This window comes from Schistocerca americana, chromosome 3 (assembly GCF_021461395.2).
Source record: "Schistocerca americana isolate TAMUIC-IGC-003095 chromosome 3, iqSchAmer2.1, whole genome shotgun sequence".
Lineage (NCBI taxonomy): Eukaryota > Metazoa > Arthropoda > Insecta > Orthoptera > Acrididae > Schistocerca > Schistocerca americana.
This window is the reverse complement of record NC_060121.1, coordinates 243,749,788-243,767,528: the sequence shown is the minus strand read 5'-3', so window position 1 is coordinate 243,767,528 and position 17,741 is coordinate 243,749,788. Positions and strand designations below refer to the sequence as shown.

The 17,741-nt window shown below is 39.4% G+C and overlaps 1 protein-coding gene across 3 annotated transcripts in view; it reads left to right on the top strand.

Moving 5' to 3' along the window:
- Positions 1-17,741, top strand: part of LOC124605408 (dynactin subunit 1) — a 166,903-nt gene that overhangs the window by 138,206 nt on the left and 10,956 nt on the right. For all 3 annotated transcript variants that reach the window (XM_047137057.1, XM_047137059.1, XM_047137056.1), the window contains 4 exons: positions 347-540; positions 664-780; positions 15,286-15,441; positions 15,877-15,966. In XM_047137057.1, coding sequence (XP_046993013.1) covers positions 347-540; positions 664-780; positions 15,286-15,441; positions 15,877-15,966 — 557 coding nt within the window. The remainder of the gene's footprint in view (positions 1-346; positions 541-663; positions 781-15,285; positions 15,442-15,876; positions 15,967-17,741) is intronic.

Sequence of the window (17,741 nt, the reverse complement as noted above, 5' to 3'; positions counted from 1 at the left end):
TATCTATTCATATTTTCCATGAGAAGCGTAGCTAGGATCGGAAATTAGCAGTAAAATAGCTGCAATATAAAATGCTCAGTCCAAAGATAGTAAAGTTGGTGCTCTGAGTTACATGTAAGTAATTGAATCTGTTAAATGCAATGCAGGGTAGAATTTTGCATGTTTTAAGAATGACTGACTGTGAAGTTTTTGTTTTGAATTTCACTTGAGTTGGACTATTAATTAGTTGTCACTGCTCAGTCTGTGAAGACTGCAAAGTTAATAGGTTGTTGAATTTGTAAGGTTCTATCTGACTCACAGTCTTTATTTGTGGGCATTAATTCTAGTTGTGTTATATGACTTACAGCAGTTGCAACTCAGGAACACTCACTCATGGGTCCTATTAGCATCATATCAAGTGCTGGAGCTGGTGGAAATGAGTTGCTTCTTCAGGAACAGATTCAGAGTCTTCGCCGTGCCCTGTCAGTTGCCTTAGAAGAGAAGTGGAAGCTAGAAGCAGCCATTAAATATAAGCGCTTTTTGGACATGAAGCCTCTCAAGGTTCTGATTTATTCAAGTTTTATACTTCCATGAGTTTTCTTGGTTTTGGAGTACAGCTGTAGATATAGATATCTGTTACAAGCTACTTTCGTTATATGATAGTTGAATGTTTTCTTTTTGTAGGTGCCTAAGAGGGTAACAACAGCTAGTCTTATGGAGAAGGTGAGGGAGAAAGAAGCAGATAATTGGTCACTGAAGACAGCAGAATCAATACTTAAAAAGGCAGTTGAGCTGCAAAAGGTAATAGTGACAATTTTGTTAAATTGATTATTCAAAGGTGGCAACAAATTGGTTCCACATTTACATTACTGTAACAGTTATTCATCATTTACTTCATCATTGTGTCTCAATTTTTCCAGAGCTGTACTGTAAATGTGAAAAGGTAAAGGTGCCCTGAACTTGAAGATTGGTTTGAATACCACAGTACTTTAGTAGGCATGGCGGGAAGTAGTGTGCTCTTGCTTCCTTCCAGACTTTCAGCAGTTTTACCCCATCACTACATTTTGTCATAAACTCCAAACCGTCATGGAGCTTGACATTATTTCCAGAAGCAATGACAGAAAAAAATCACTGCACTAAGTGTGTGGTGAACCCTGGACTTTAGGATTTGTTGTCTGCCAGAGATGTTATCTGACCTGTTCAGTGATATCACCACTAATGCATTCTATTAGCCACTGAAAATTGCTGAGCGAATTAGAAGTATAGGTTTGTAAACCAAAGTTCTGCTTTCATTATAGAGTATCATAAAGAGTACATTCCTGGTTGGAGAGAAAAGGAATGAGAAATTTTTAAGGGAATGTGAGGAACATCCTAACTCTCGACAGTGCAACAGATTTTTCCAGTCATTGGACGAGTGTCAAACACAGATCTAGCATGGAATGGTATAATCCTTAGATTATACCCACCCTAGAAGGAAAGCCTTCTCTATCATTAGGAAACTAGAGTTACCAAATCCTGCAACCAAAACTCAAAAACTCGTTTAATTTGAATGACTTTGCTAAATACCTTGTATCAGTTTCCAGGAATGCAAAAAACCCGCAAACCAAAAGCGATATCAAATTACAATTGAATATCAAGAGAACAGGTGCCCATCATAGTTCTACATATATATCTGCATCTACATCTATACTCTGCAAACCACTGTGAGTGTACATTCCAGTGTATCAGTTAGTAGGGTTTCTTCCTGGTCCATTCACATAGGATGTGATCAAACAATAGATACAGACATTCCCACCTGTTAAGATAGTAGGTCTGTGTCTGCTATGGGAAATCATAGAGCGCTGTGCGTGGTACTTTGGTGAGTGAAATCTGAGACTGAGTTGCAAAATGCATATCTCCCCAATAACAGCAAAGCAGGAGATAGAGGGAAGTAGTGCCAGCTACATAAAGAAACAAAAGTTGTCTACAGAAACAACAGATCGGTAATCCACTTTGCTGAAATAGTTCAGCTCTAATAAAATAAATAAATAAACCAGAATGCAGCTTATCTAGATTCAGTAAATGCAGAGATACTGCTAGTACTGAGCAAGTAGTGTTCCTTACTTTATGGTGGTGCTAAATGAATGCCCACTGCGAGGCAACAGCAGAGGTAGTTACCCTCAAAGCAGAAGACAGAGATCACCAAGGAAACACTCTCTTAAAGGCTGATTTGTTTCTTCAATGCTTCAAAGAGAATAAGAGAGAAACTACTGTTTAGTAAGCTGAAATAAGATAGTAACTTAGCCAGTGTGAATTACTCTAAGCCTGGATTCAGGAAAGGGGAATCCACAGGTGATATTGCAAATAAAGTATGAAAAATTATTAACACATTAGAGGAGAACTATACATTTGGCATTACAATAAATATTGGCTGAGCTTTTGACCAGCTATGGTGGCCTGTTTCATGACTGAGACAAATAAGATGCCCAAGAAACCCGTAGTTAAGTCGCTAAGAATAATGTAGAGAAAGGAAGACAATTGATTTGTCAAAAACAGTGATAAAATAACGTAACTACAGTTCTGAGAAGCCCTCCTGGAATGTCTCATACAGAAAATAGGTGAACTACCCTAATCAAAAGGAAACATGCAGCAGTAATTTGATGATAATAGTAACAGACCTTGCAGACATCAGGGTTCAGAAAAGAAACATGTAATAACTACAAAGAAAACATTATGTTTGGTGCTTAAGGGGAAATTGTCATGGACAAGAAATCCGCTATAAGGAAAAATGAGAATACGACCAAGAGACGGCGAGTAACAAGATACTTTAGGTTTTATATTGAAAAGAAGTAAAATTTTCATGAACATATTGAAATTATCTACCAGTGAGCTTTTAGTCTCATGAACAAAATTGCAGTGAATAGTCAAAATAAGTTCCCCCTACTTCTAGGTACCATCATATTGTATAACAATGTTATATTTGCCTCCATAATACATTACACAGAAAGTGTGTGAACACATGGGGCGAGACAGGTTAAAACTAAACAAGTCATTCACAGAGTTGGAGGGGAGCATACTACTGAGAGCACGTCTGCAGAAGATCTCACAACATAAGAAAATTATCCTTAAGACCTGATAATTAGAAAGAAGAGAACTAAATACTAGTTATGAAATAAAGACATAGAAAAAGTGTGGTACAGGTGTTAGAGGAAAAAACAAACTCTAAAGAAGAAAACATTATCTGCACAATGCAAGAACGGCAGGACAACTGGACAGGAGGTACAGGAGGACAATGTGTTAAGGAATTTTTTCCCACTGTGAAGGAAAAACTTCAAATAAGATATAGAGGTGTTCTGAAAATTAATGCCTTCAAATTTTTAATATGAAAACTCATAAAGCTTTTTAAATAAAAGAAGTGTTACTAATTTGCTAATGCAGTGCCTGTGTTTTTATCAACATTCTACATCTTTATTCTCCATACTAACATATTTATTCCTTAACTTTGTCACCCTGGCAGTGAACACATTTCTTCCAACGAGAGACTGGTTTGTTGATACCATCTCTGTAAAGTGTTTAACTTTGTTGATGGAGCCACTTCAGGCCTGCTTGCGCTGTTTCATCAGTATCAAAGTGAAGTCCTCAAAGGTGTTCTTGAAATTTTGGAGCAGATTGAAGATTGGATGACGTTAGGTTGGAACTGTATGGAGGGTGATCAATGACAGTGCACCCAAGGTGTTGGATTGTTGTCGATGTTGCAGCATGTGCAGTCTGGCATTGTCATGCTGAAGGAGAGAGTGCTCCGCGTGTGGACAAACCTTGAAATTCAAAATTTGATTACAACATGCTGTTACTCACATGCTGCCATAGTTACGTTAAGCACTGGCGTGTTACATGCTATAATCCACATCCCTCTAGTGGCAGAGGTTTGCAAATATGTAGACAAGAAGAACAAATATGCAGAATGTCAGTAACCATTGTTTTATTAAAAAAGCTTTAAGAGTTTCACATAAAAAATTTGGGGGCAGTACTATTCTGCATTCCATCGTGTGTTCTAGCCTTGAGGGATATGATCACTTTTTATTATTATTATTATTATTATTATTTCCCAGTCAACTTCACCCAATTCATTTGAACAGAATAGTTTGGCAGCCTACTGGTATCTGTGATTCCGCAGAAATTGGAATGCCAGACCACATTTTTCTTGTTCATTGCTGTATTCATTTCAGACATATTACATATTTTGAAGAGCTGAAATATGGAATGGAACAGTATACATCGTACGTACAGGAGAAATCACTGTAGCGCAAGTTAAATAAAAAAGTAGCAGAGAAGATATCCACAAGAGAACTGGAGATTCCCTACAAAGAAAAAAATGAGAATTAGTGAATCACCATAAAGAATTATATAAACAAGCATAAGTGAAGATCGCATAACAGACACGCATTGATTTACATTTGGGTGAGTGATAGACATTGAGAAGTACCAGGATTTACATCTTCTGTGGATTCCCAAGTTTTTCTCTTGACATGCCAACCAAAGGACACAAGAAGAAGACTGGTTACTCACTGTTCATTCTTCCCGCAGTTATACAGGCAGCTTCAGTGCCATAAACTGTAAAATAAGTGTAAAATATTGCAGATCAGTCAATAATTTTGAAGGAAGCATTGGACTTAGGAGATTTGGAGGCTACAGCCTAGTTAAGGTCTGCCAGATACCAGGAGCACTAGGCCAGTGCGACAGTGCAAAAATGTGGTAGTATCTATTTTGAAATACATTGCAGCTTAAAATTTGGAATTTATGAGGGACATACAGATGGGACCGAAGCTGTGTGGGTGGGTCATGAGTAGTGCTTGAATAGTAGACCACTCAATCATGAAAGACAAAGGTCTCATATTAAAGTCTCAGTCCGGCAATCTGTTCTACATGTTTATATCAAATTGTTGTTTTGCAGAAAAAATTCTGTGAGATAGAAGATGGTTACTTACATTATTCTTTATTGCAGAGATAATGTTGTTAGACCTGTGATGTGATAGGTGTTAATTTGTAGATACACAAACAGAAGCATATGCAAACAGACTTTGTAAACTTGTAACCAGTTATGTAAGATTTTTACTACCAAAGAGTGAAAGAACTGTTGCCTATTAAAATAGGAATGATGTCGCAGTTGGAGAGGTTGGGGGATTTGAATTCATGTTGACAATAGGTAAGTAATGGGCATACATATCATTTGTTTGTAAGTCATTAGCATCAATTATTACATATCTAAGAATAACCTTGGGTTATATATAAGAGGCTTATATACTGAGTATCAAGTACATGAAATCAAAAATTGTGTGTTCTTATGACACAGATATGGATGAATTGTGCAAACATGTCCATATCAGATACAATGAGGAGAATAGTGGGGCAGATTACAACGGATCCACAACCAACAGCTTAACTCGTAATCATACGTAAACTCACAAACTCGCATCATGAAATTCTAAACAAAAATAATTACTTAAAAGTACCAGCAGTAGAGCTCGTCCAGGCATACTCTTTATGAGGCAATGTGTGTAAAGTTGCTAGACATCCAGATAGATAATAAACTGAGGGTCATCCTCACATGATCAAGTTAACCAAAAAGCTCAGTTCTGCCTGTTTTTCACATCACATAAAGCTTTCCCATTGTGTTGACAGGATTGTTAGCATACTTTCCATCAGTGTTGTCATTTGACGTAATCTTCCAGGTCAGTGCAACTAGAGTGAAAAAAATACTTATTCTACAGAAGCAAGCATTAAGTACAATGTGCAGAGTTGATGACCAGACATGTTGCATAACCCACTTTGGGAGCCTGGAGATTCTTACACTTACATGCCAATATGTATATCCCCTAATGGTATTTGTGGTTAATAGCAAGAATGAAATGAAAATGAACACTGCACTTCACAACTACAATACAAGAAGTAAAAATTCTTTACATGCCCCACAAGTCTAAAACTTTTCCAGGCCAGATTAAAAAAAAAAAAAAAAATAGATATAAGTTTAAGGTGGTGATTTTAATGGTCGATGTGTTATACTTAGTCTCCCCCCTCCCCTCCCCTCTCCCCCCTGCCCTATGCTTGAGTACAACACACAGAACACACGTACAACCATGTGAACCTGCCAGAAAAATCTCTCTTTGGAATCGTGTTGACCGTACATGTCATATTCATACTTTCTTTGGGCTTGACAAACCATTCTGCACTTTGTCATTTTGTGGTAGGTTCATGTAGATAAGACCAAGTCTTGTTACCAACATGTCTTTTTCCAGAAGAGTATTGTCTGTGTGTTATTTTTGTCTGGGGTTGAGGTCTGCAGGGCAAACTCTGCACATACCTCTCTCTTCCTCAAAACATTCTGGAGAGTGTCTTGAACATCTGAGGTGTTGCTCCATTGTGATTTGTGTCACAAAACTGAATACTGTGCTTACACGATCACTGCATACTACTACCTGCTGGTAGAATGCACATCTGTTGTTTACATATATGAAGATGATATCTGTTCTTTCGGACATATCTGAAAGAACAGATACCCTTGGCGATTTTGCAGCTCTCGAAGAATGTGGGTCTCACGGGGAACGTGCCAGAGATAAGTTCCCGCAGTCGCACTATCCTCTGTGTCCTCGGTGGCTCAGACGGATAGTGTCCCTCATGTAAGCGGGAGATCCCGGGTTCGAGTCCTGATTGAGGCACACATCTTCAACTGTCCCCATTGATATTTATCAGTGCCTGTAAGCAGCTAAAGGTCTGGATTTCATTGTAGTTTTATTCTGTTGTTTACAGTTGTAGTTCAAGCTATCACTGTAGTTATTGCACTGACATTGCTTATATGCTAGGAATAACACCAGTCCCAGAAGTTTGTTAATGAATCATTTATAAACAATGACTCAGAATGTAATTTTATCGTTTGATGCAAAAGTCAGTAATAGGTTGCTGGTACACATCACGCAACAAATTGATAACTCCAACAGATTCGAAAATGAAGTAAAGAATTAGCTCTTTAGCTACTCGTACAACTTATCAGAAGATTTGGACTTAGGAATATAAATTCTATGTTACTATAAAGTATGAATATAATAGAGGGAAACATTCCACACGGGAAAAATATATTTAAAAACAAAGATGATGTGACTTACCATACGAAAGCGCTGGCAGCTTACCATACGAAAGCGCTGGCAGGTCGATAGAAAACAAACAAAACTTAATGGGGTCATTGTGGGGGTGTTATGAGGGTGACATGGTATTAGAAGGTGGAAAGTGTAACATGAGGCTGAAATGAAAATGAAAAAAAAATATATATATATATATATGGGGAGAGATAAAGGTGAACTAGAAAGCAACTGGAGATCTGGTGTGAAAAAAGGCAAAAAAGTGTTGGTTAAAGCTGGGCTGTGTTGATCCTGTGGTGAACTTGGGTTAGTAGACAACGATGTGCATAAAGGTTAGGTGGTTGTGTTGCCGCCAAAACACGTTAAAGGGTGGAGAAATTCGGGAAAATTTCGAAAAAATTACGTGTAAATGTATTAAAAGGAGTGGTTTTGTGGTGGCAGATTATGAGAATGAGGCTAACAATTGTCTGACGAAGAAATAATGACGTTAAAACCTGTGGGAAGCGACTAAAAATGATCAGTGATGTGTAAAAAAACGGAAATGGAAATAAAGCAAAAGTTATTAGAACTAGCTGAAATGGTTGTTTAATAGGTGAAAGGAACTGTTTGTGAACTAGAAACAGAGTACTGCTGCATTGCCGTAGTAAATTATTCATAACTCTAAAAGACTTTACAGCCCAGAAAATGCTGTTAAGGGCATAAAACCAAGAAAAAAGGTTCGGTCGGCATATGTGGACATCAAACCACGCTGCTCTATGCGACAATGAATAAGAAATCTGCAGTGTCAGTACATCAGAGGAAATGGCACCTTCATGAATGCTCTGTTTTTTGGTGTTTCTCATTTTCCATTATTACTGATGCACACAATGCACTCTGGAACATTGTTGCGCACATATGAACCCTCTGCAGTGAAAGAGGTGGGCATTGTTTCGTTAAACAGTGGTTTTACCCAGCAATGTCAAGCTTTCCAATGAAATGCACAACCTGCATTATTTTCTGCCAGTTTGTTTACTAGAACCACTTTAAGTAATAACATGCTGTTGAACAAAAAGTGTGCATCGCTAACGCTTAACGAAAAGATTAAGGTAATCAAGGTGAGTGAGAAAGCAAACTCTGTGTGGGAAATAATGTTGCTTTTTAAATGCGGTAAAACACAAATTTATGATACTTTAAGAAACAAGGTTATGATAAAGGGTGGACGGGTGAAAGGGAAACGGGCAAATGAAAAGAAAGATGAAGAAGATGGGAAATGAAGAAACTAACGAGATGTTGTCTGAGTGATCTGTAAGTGCATGAGAAAAAAACTTACCTTGTCTGGATCCATGTTGTAGAGTGACGCTCAGAAAGTCTCTAAAGAGCTTGGAAATACAGTGATTAAGACATCCACAGGATGACTGGACAGATTCAAGATAATCACAACATCATGTGGAAAAAGGGGTGTGGGGAAGCTAAGAATGTGGAGGGAAGTTTAGCAACAGAATTGAAGACTGTGCTACAAAACTCGATTATCAGTTTTGACCGATAAGACAAATTCAGTGCCAATGAAACAGGACTGTTTTATCATGCACAGCCTTTAAAATCTGTAGGAATTAGAGGTGGAAAGTGAACAGGAGGAAAAATGTCCAAGGAAGGACTCGCTTTAGTGCTGTGTAGAAAAATGTTAGGTGAAATGGGGAAGCCACTCATGACTGTAAAGGTTGCAAGACTGTATTGTTCCAAAAACATAATGTTAGTAAGCTTCCAGTTCCAGGGTGAAGCAGTAAAGAGGTGTGGGTGATGATTGGTCTGAGGAAAGAATAGCTGGCCCCTTTCAATGTCAGAATGAAAAAAATGAAATCCCCAAGTTCTCTATTTCCTAGACTATGAAACTTGCCATCCAAATGTCAAGTTATAAAATGTGAAACTGGCTTGGCTCCTGCCAGGTTCAGCCAGCCTCACACTACACATGGATCAGGAGGTTATGTACACTTTTAAGTCCCATTATAGGCATGTATTAGTGCAGAAGAAGCATTTGCTCTTCCATGTTCAGTTTCTTCCTGGGTGCATTAATTTGGATTGGCTTGGCAATAAGGGTTGCTTCAATAAAGCTTTCTCTTTGCAAAGCACTCTTGACCTTGAAATCCTGCTTTGTTGAAGTAGGATTTGGAGCTCAATAATAAAACGCTTCTGTGGCAATCAAAGCTCAAGAAAATGTAGCAGCAATTGCTGAATTAATTAAAATGCAGAAACATTTTATGTTGTGCAGATGACCATATTCAAAGTGATGACTTTGTCAACTTGGTCCACTGTTACTTCAGCAATAGATGTAATAGGAATCTGCAACACAGATGATAATTAGGAAGAAATAAAGGAAGACAAAAAGGTGCAAAATGATGTCTGTAGAAAAATTAATATGCCTGAAGAAGCCATTGCATGCATAATAGACGTTATGCAATTTTCAGCATACACAAATTCCCCAAGGTGTTGGAACTATTGTATAGTGTAAAAAATTGCATAGGTTAAACCATTTTGAACAGGAAATTCAAACGGGTAACCCTCTTTGATATGTGGTGGAAAAATGTGAAATGTAAAGCAAATAAACATGGGAATTATTGTATGTACATGCAAAAATAAATGAATTTAAAGTTAGAGTAAAAATACAGAAATGCTGTATTATTTATCAGTTAGTGTAATAGTCTGTTCTGTTGTACAGTATACAGTAAATTAACTGCTACAGTATGGGAGTGAAGGTATGTAAACAAGTGCATAGTTACAAATTTATATTTTGTGCATGATACCTCAAATTTTATGTAGCCTATTGAGTTTTGCATAATCCGAAAACTTGCCTAATTTGGAAAATTATTCTAGTCCCATGTGATTCCATTTTGAGTGAGTTTTGTTGTATTTGTGAATATATCTGTGGATATCGACAGCAATAACTACTTTGCGGATAAAATCCTGTGTTGATGCGGATATCTACAAGTATATCTGTGGATATCCACAGTAATAACTTATGTGTGATTAACAATTGGAGGACAGTATCAGTATTAACACTTTATCTGCTGTGGGTGTGTAGACTTGACCTGCTACCCCATTCCCCAGGTGTTGTGGACATGTACATGCATGCTGCTTGGGTTTTCCTATGGTACTATGGATGTCTGAATGCTTCCTGAGTGACTGACCTCTGTGCTACAGATGAGTTACTTCCATATCTTGATGAATAAAAGAGTTTTAGTATTTATCATACAACATGTGGCTCATTGTGTGCTGTTGTTTACAGAAAACCTTGTTTCATTATCTTAAATCATTTGTGGTATATGACTATCATTATGACAACATGATTCGTGTGCAAGGATGTGAACTGGAGTGTCACACACGACTATCCTTCGTATATAAAACCCAATAACTCAAGAATGAAATAAGATATCTATCTGCTCTCAATTTTAAATAAAATTTTGATATCTTACCTGCATTTCTTTCACTGTAATGTATGAGCTAAAATCAACTGTATCCAAAGTATATGCAGTGCATTTTTAACTTTTCCAACTCTAAAGTTTCGTGTTATGTTTTACTTAATTTGATGCAGTTACAGTTAAGTATGATGAATAATGAAAACAAATTCAATTCTTTATCGAGTGAAGATATCAGACTGTAAGATACGCAAAAATTAAATATTTTCATCTAATAGTTTTCTAAAAATTGGATGACAAGTATTTCATGTCAGCCGGAACTCAGCATAGGCACCAGCATTTGGTCAGCAACACAGCTATAACAAATGGAGCATCAGCATGGAATGCAAAGAGCTCATCTATAGCAAAGAAAAAATTTAGTCACTATTAGTATTATATATTTAAAAACAAAGATGATGTGACTTACCATACGAAAGCGCTGACAGGTCGATAGAAACACAAACAGACACATACATACACACAAAATTCAAGCTTTCGCAACAAACTGTTGCCTCATCAGGAAAGAGGGAAGGAGAGGTAAAGACGAAAGGAAGTGGGTTTTAAGGGAGAGGGTAAGGAGTCATTCCAATCCCGGTAGCGGAAAGACTTACCTTGGGGGAAAAAAGGGTGGGTATACACTCGCGCGCACACACACACATATCCATCCACACATATACAGACACAAGCAGACATATTTAAAGACAAAGAGTTTGGGCAGAGATGTCAGTCGAGGCGGAAGTGCAGAGGCAAAGATGATGTTGAATGACAGGTGAGGTATGAGTGGCGGCAACTTGAAATTAGCGGAGATTGAGGCCTGGTGGGTAACGGGAAGAGAGGATATATTGAAGAGCAAGTTCCCATCTCCGGAGTTGGGATAGGTTGGTGTTGGTGGGAAGTATCCAGATAACCCGGACGGCGTAACACTGTGCCAAGATGTGCTGGCCGTGCACCAAGGCATGTTTAGCCACAGGGTGATCCTCATTACCAACAAACACTGTCTGCCTGTTTCCATTCATGCGAATGGACAGTTTGTTGCTGGTCATTCCCACATAGAATGCATCACAGTGTAGGCAGGTCAGTTGGTAAATCACGCGGGTGCTTCCACATGTGGCTCTGCCTTTGATCGTGTACACCTTCCGGGTTACAGGACTGGAGTAGGTGGTGGTAGGAGGGTGCATGGGACAGGTTTTACACCGGGGGCGGTTACAAGGATAGGAGCCAGAGGGTAGAAAAGGTGGTTTGGGGATTTCATATGGGTGAACTAACAGGTTACGAAGGGTAGGTGGACGGCGGAAAGATACTCTTGGTGGAGTGGGGAGGATTTCATGAAGGATGGATCTCATTTCAGGGCAGGATTTGAGGAAGTCGTATCCCTGCTGGAGAGCCACATTCAGAGTCTGGTCCAGTCCTGGAAAGTATCCTGGGACACTCTTGTGGTTCTTCTGTGGGGGATTCTGGGTTTGAGGGGATAAGGAAGTGGCTCTGGTTATTTGCTTCTGTACCAGGTCGGGAGGGTAGTTGCGGGATGCGAAAGCTGTTGTCAGGTTGTTGGTGTAATGGTTCAGGAATTCCGGACTGGAGCAGATTCGTTTGCCACGAAGACCTAGGCTGTAGGGAAGGGACCGTTTGATGTGGAATGGGTGGCAGCTGTCATAATGGAGGTACTGTTGCTTGTTGGTGGGTTCGATGTGGACGGACGTGTGAAGCTGGCCATTGGACAGGTGGAGGTCAACGTCAAGGAAAGTCGCATGGGATTTGGAGTAGGACCAGGTGAATCTGATGGAACCAAAGGAGTTGAGGTTGGAGAGGAAATTCTGGAGTTCTTCTTCACTGTGAGTCCAGATCATGAAGATGTCATCAATAAATCTGTACCAAACTTTGGGTTGGCAGGCCTGGGTAACCAAGAAGGCTTCCTCTAAGCGACCCATGAATAGGTTGGCGTACGAGGGGGCCATCCTGGTACCCATGGCTGTTCCCTTTAATTGTTGGTATGTGGCCTTCAAAAGTGAAGAAGTTGGGGGTCAGGATGAAGCTGGCTAAGGTGATGAGGAAAGAGGTTTTAGGTAGGGTGGCAGGTGATCGGCGTGAAGGGAAATGCTCCATCGCAGCGAGGCCCTGGACGTGCGGAATATTTGTGTATAAGGAAGTGGCATCAATGGTTACAAGGATGGTTTCCAGGAGTAACACATTGGGTAAGGATTCCAGGCATTCGAGAAAGTGGTTGGTCTCTTTGATGAAGGATGGGAGACTGCATGTAATGGGTTGAAGGTGTTGATCTACGTAGGCAGAGATACGTTCTGTGGGGGCTTGGTAACCACCTACAATGGGGCGGCCGGGATGATTGGGTTTGTGGATTTTAGGTAGAAGGTAGGGGTGCGGGGTGTCGGTGGGGTCAGGAGGTTGATGGAGTCAGGTGAAAGGGCAGGGGGCCTAAGGTTCTGAGGATTCCTTGAAGCTCCGCCTGGACATCGGGAATGGGGTTACCTTGGCAAACTTTGTATGTGGTGTTGTCTGAAAGCTGACGCAGTCCCTCAGCCACATACTCTCGACGATCAAGTACCACGGTCGTGGAACCCTTGTCCGCCGGAAGAATGACGATGGATCGGTCAGCCTTCAGATCACGGATAGCCTGGGCTTCAGCAGTTGTGATGTTGGGAGTAGGATTAAGGTTTTTTAAGAAGGACTGAGATGCAAGGCTGGAAGTCAGAAATTCCTGGAAGGTTTGGAGAGGGTGATTTTGAGGAAGAGGGGGTGGGTCCCGCTGCGACGGAGGACGGAACTGTTCCAGGCAGGGTTCAATTTGGATAATGTCTTGGGGAGTTGGATCATTAGGAGTAGGATTAGGATCATTTTTCTTCGTGGCAAAGTGATATTTCCAGCAGAGAGTACGAGTGTAGGACAGTAAATCTTTGACGAGGGCTGTTTGGTTGAATCTGGGAGTGGGGCTGAAGGTTTTGAGGAAAGGTTAACTACTGAATTAGGGTGTTGTGGTTCCAGATTGTGTTGATTGGAATTTTGAGGTTTTGGAGGGAGTGGAGCTGGAAGTGGGAGATTGAGCAGATGGGAGAGACTGGGTTTGTGTGCAATGAGAGGAGGTTGAGGTTTGCTGGAAAGGTTGTGAAGGGTGAGTGAGTTGCCTTTCCGGAGGTGGGAAACCAGGAGATTGGATAGTTTTTTGAGGTGGAGGGTGGCATGCTGTTCTAATTTACGGTTGGCCTGTAGGAGGATGCTCTGAACAGCCTGTGTGGATGTGGGAGAGGAAAGATTAAGGACTTTTATTAAGGATAGGAGTTGATGGGTGTGTTCATTGGCTGAGTTGATGTGTAGGTGAAGGATTAGGTGGGTGAGGGCAATGGATTGTTCAGTTTGGAATTGGTATAGGGACTGATGGAAAGAAGGGTTGCAGCCAGAGATGGGAACTTTAAGTGTGAGGCCTTTGGGGGTAATGCCAAATGTCAGACAAGCCTGAGAAAATAGAATATGGGAGCGTAATCTGGCTAGGGCGAAGGCATGTTTGCGGAGGGAATGTAAATAAAACTTAATGGGGTCGTTGTGGGGGTGTTGTGAGGGTGACATGGTATTAGAAGTTGGAAAGTGTAACATGAGGCTGAAATCAAAATGAAAATAGTATTAGTATTGAAATAGTAATGAAAATATTATTGAAAATAGTAATGAAAATATTATTGAAAATAGTAATGAAAATATTATTGAAAATAGTAATGAAAATATTATTGAAAATAGTAATGAAAATATTATTGAAAATAGTAATGAAAATAGTATTGTAGTAATGAAAATAGTATTAGTATTGGTATCTATTTTAAGTTGCTATTTGTACTCATTTGGGATGGACCTGCACTGTATTGGCTCGAATGCACAATGTTGGATACATGCATAGTTGACATCTACAAGACATATCTTCCTGGTTTTCCATACAATTAAATGTGCATCTTGTTTCAATCATACCAACAGCTGCCTTACGTCAGTCATTTCTGTTTAGTTGACAATAATAGAGGTCACTTGTGCAATTACTGAAAGCTACCACAATGTGACTTGAAGGTTTTTCTAGGGCAGTTCACTGGAATCCTCACTTTATGGTCTATGCATTACACGCCTCACAGATAATGTTCAGTATGATGGAACATTATGGTGACCTAATATACATTTGATAAATGAACTACATAACTAACTTCAAACAGTATGACAGTTTTAATGAGACTTCCCAACATCAGAAATATTCCATATAAAATTTCACAAAATCCATTTCATTAATTAATGACAAAGTTTTAGCTGAGAAAACATATCACGAATTTTAAAGGCTATGTTGTACTGAAATATGCTCACAATTGGCTTCTTTGTTCTTAATCAGTGGAATGTAAATTGTGAGATCAGAATTCAGGAAACGAAAATCTAGGCTAGGGACAATCATATTGTTATAACTCTGGCATAACAAATAAGTTAAAATGGTTCTTTACAAAATTTTAATATATGTAGATGCAGATAAGGATCTTATGGATGTGGTGCAGAGGCAGATTTCATTTCTCTTTTCCCTACAGACCTCGTTCATTACCAGGTTGCTCGATTTGTCACAGTGTTGCCACTGTTAATAATTCTTCAGATAATGCCATTCAGAGGTGATAAACTTTTCGGCAAGATAATTATTTTAGTTTACATACCACAAAAGATAAAAAATGTGTATTCAATTGAAATACATATTTGTTGTAATTTATTGTACTGCTCATTGTGCATTTTACTTAATTTATTTTTTGCAGGAGATATATACTGCTTTAGCGACACCAAAAGTAGTGGATATCAGTAAAAGATTTCCAGGCAGCAAAGAATGGTTGGATCATAATGCTCCTGCTAAACATTTGGCAAACGAAGCTGCCCGTTTGAAACATCTTCGTGAAAAAGTCGCACAGTTGGAGGTACATATTAATAATTCTATTTGTAAAATATGGTAAGAAAGTGTCAAAAGTTACTGGATAGACCGTTACATTAAGTATGTAAAAACATGTTTAAAATAATCAAACCTATGACTGAAGCTTGCATAATGCTTGCGGGAGGGACAATGCAACATTAGAAAATTGTTTGTACATAATGATGGCATACTGTTAAGTGTTAAACACTATTTTTAATGCAATAAACCTTTTCTTTCAGTTCTTGTGGTATTAGCCAAGTAAATATTCCACAAAAATATACCTGTGTTGTTAAAGAGCAATCAAAGTAACAGTATTAAATTTACACACAGTAAAACAAATGATTTGTTCTATTGTTAGTTACATTCTTCATCATTTCATCATAATTTAAGTGATAATCATTATCCTACACTTTTTAAATACATGTATTTATTTATTTTGCAGTCTGAAGCTGCAAAGTTCCTTGTGAAGCGTAAGACAGGTGGCAAAATAGAAGCAGATTTCGCGGTGTTTCCAACAGTTGAAATGAAGAAAGTGAGTTACTGTTTTCCTATATATTTATCATTGCACAATTCTGAATTACTGTCCTTGGACTTTCTTTACCTCCTAGCTCTCTAATCCTCAAATGGCAAAAATCAAATGACTTACATAAATGCTTTAATTGCCAGAATCTGTAATCAGACAGTGCAGTGTTGCTATTAAATGACTAATTTTGCTTGTAGCACTGCATATTGTTTTGTTTTCTTTCTTTCTTTCTTTCTTTCTTTCTTTCCTTCTTCTTCTTCTTTTTTAATACATTCAGTCACGTATCTCTGAAAGGCACAAATAAAAAGTGTGCGGATTATATGTAGTTAAGTTTTTCATGTGTTTTCAGATTTATCTCAATCCTGCATAGAAGTCGTTTGTCAATAACTGTGGCATATTCTGTCCCCAGCAAGTCACCTTCGTAGACCTTGACATCTACCCTTCTGATGGCTCCTTAAGATCCCCTATGCATAGTTAGCCTACTATATGTCAATAATACATCATCTTATGCAGTTGTCACCCCATTGTGCATGGGAGAGTCGTCAGTCTTGCCAACCAAAGTGCATCCTAACCTACAGAAGGCCTCTTACTACCCTCAAAAATAAAGACCATCATATCCTGTTGGTAGTGAAACCATGCTTGATAAACAGCCACAAAACAGTACTCTTATTACACAATGATGGAAATTCTTGGTTGGAGCAATACATAAAATAAGTGAAAGAAAACCACTCATCTGTAGCAGACTGATGTGTAGATCTGAGAAACATGTAACAGGAAACACTGTTCACATTAAACATTAAACTGTTCACTTTGTCTTTCAAACATTTATGCACACAACCAGACAGGTACCCAAATGCATACTCCCATGGCCATGGTGAGATTGATAATTGATTATCAACAAGACGAAAGGGGTAGAATGGGTAGAGTATAAAAAACTATAAAAAGAGTTGGAGGGAGGGAGGGGGGGGGGGGGAGAGTGCCAAAATGATGTGGTTGGGGAGGGGGGGAGGGAGGACTGGTTGGAAAAGGCAATACATGATATGGGGGGCAGGCAAGGAGTGGTGTGGACAGAAGAGAGATGGGAAAAGGTAAGTGAGGCGGTGGCAGACAGGTTCATGGAGGTTTGGGAGAGGGTGAGTGCGTGAGCACAGGGTGTGCTGGAAAGACAATTCCCCCCTGTGTGGTTCAGAGAAACTTGTACTGGAAAAGCATCGAAATGGGCTGCATAGTGAAGCAACTGTTGAACTCATTTGTGTTGTGAAATGGAAGGAGAAAACTTATGATCAAAGTTGTAGGTACTATATAAAGAGCTACGTAGGAAGTTAGAGGGAAGATAAGAAAATGTTGTTGCTTCACTACATGGGCCATATGGATACTTCCTTCAAGCCCAAGTTTCTCTGAACTGTGCAAGTGGGAACTCTTTTCGGCATATCCTGCTCTCTTGCAATTTTCCTGGTCTAAACATCCATCAACCTGTTTCACAGTGCCTCGTTGTACTTTCTCTCTTCCGTCCACACCACTCTTGCCCCATCCACGTCATGTACTGCTTTCTCTCTGCTCCCCCCCCCCCCCCCCCCCCCCCCCCAAAAAAAAAAAAAAAATCTTGATTCCTTCTCTCTCTCTCTCTCTCTCTCCCTTTTCCACTAACCTCCCTCTTTCTATATTTCTTTTATGGTGTACCCTCCGTACTCCTTTTGTCTTGTAGGGCTGCAGAGTCTTCTGCTGAAATTCGTCTCTTTCCTGTACCCCCTCCTGGTAGCCTTTCCTACCCTCCCCCCACATTC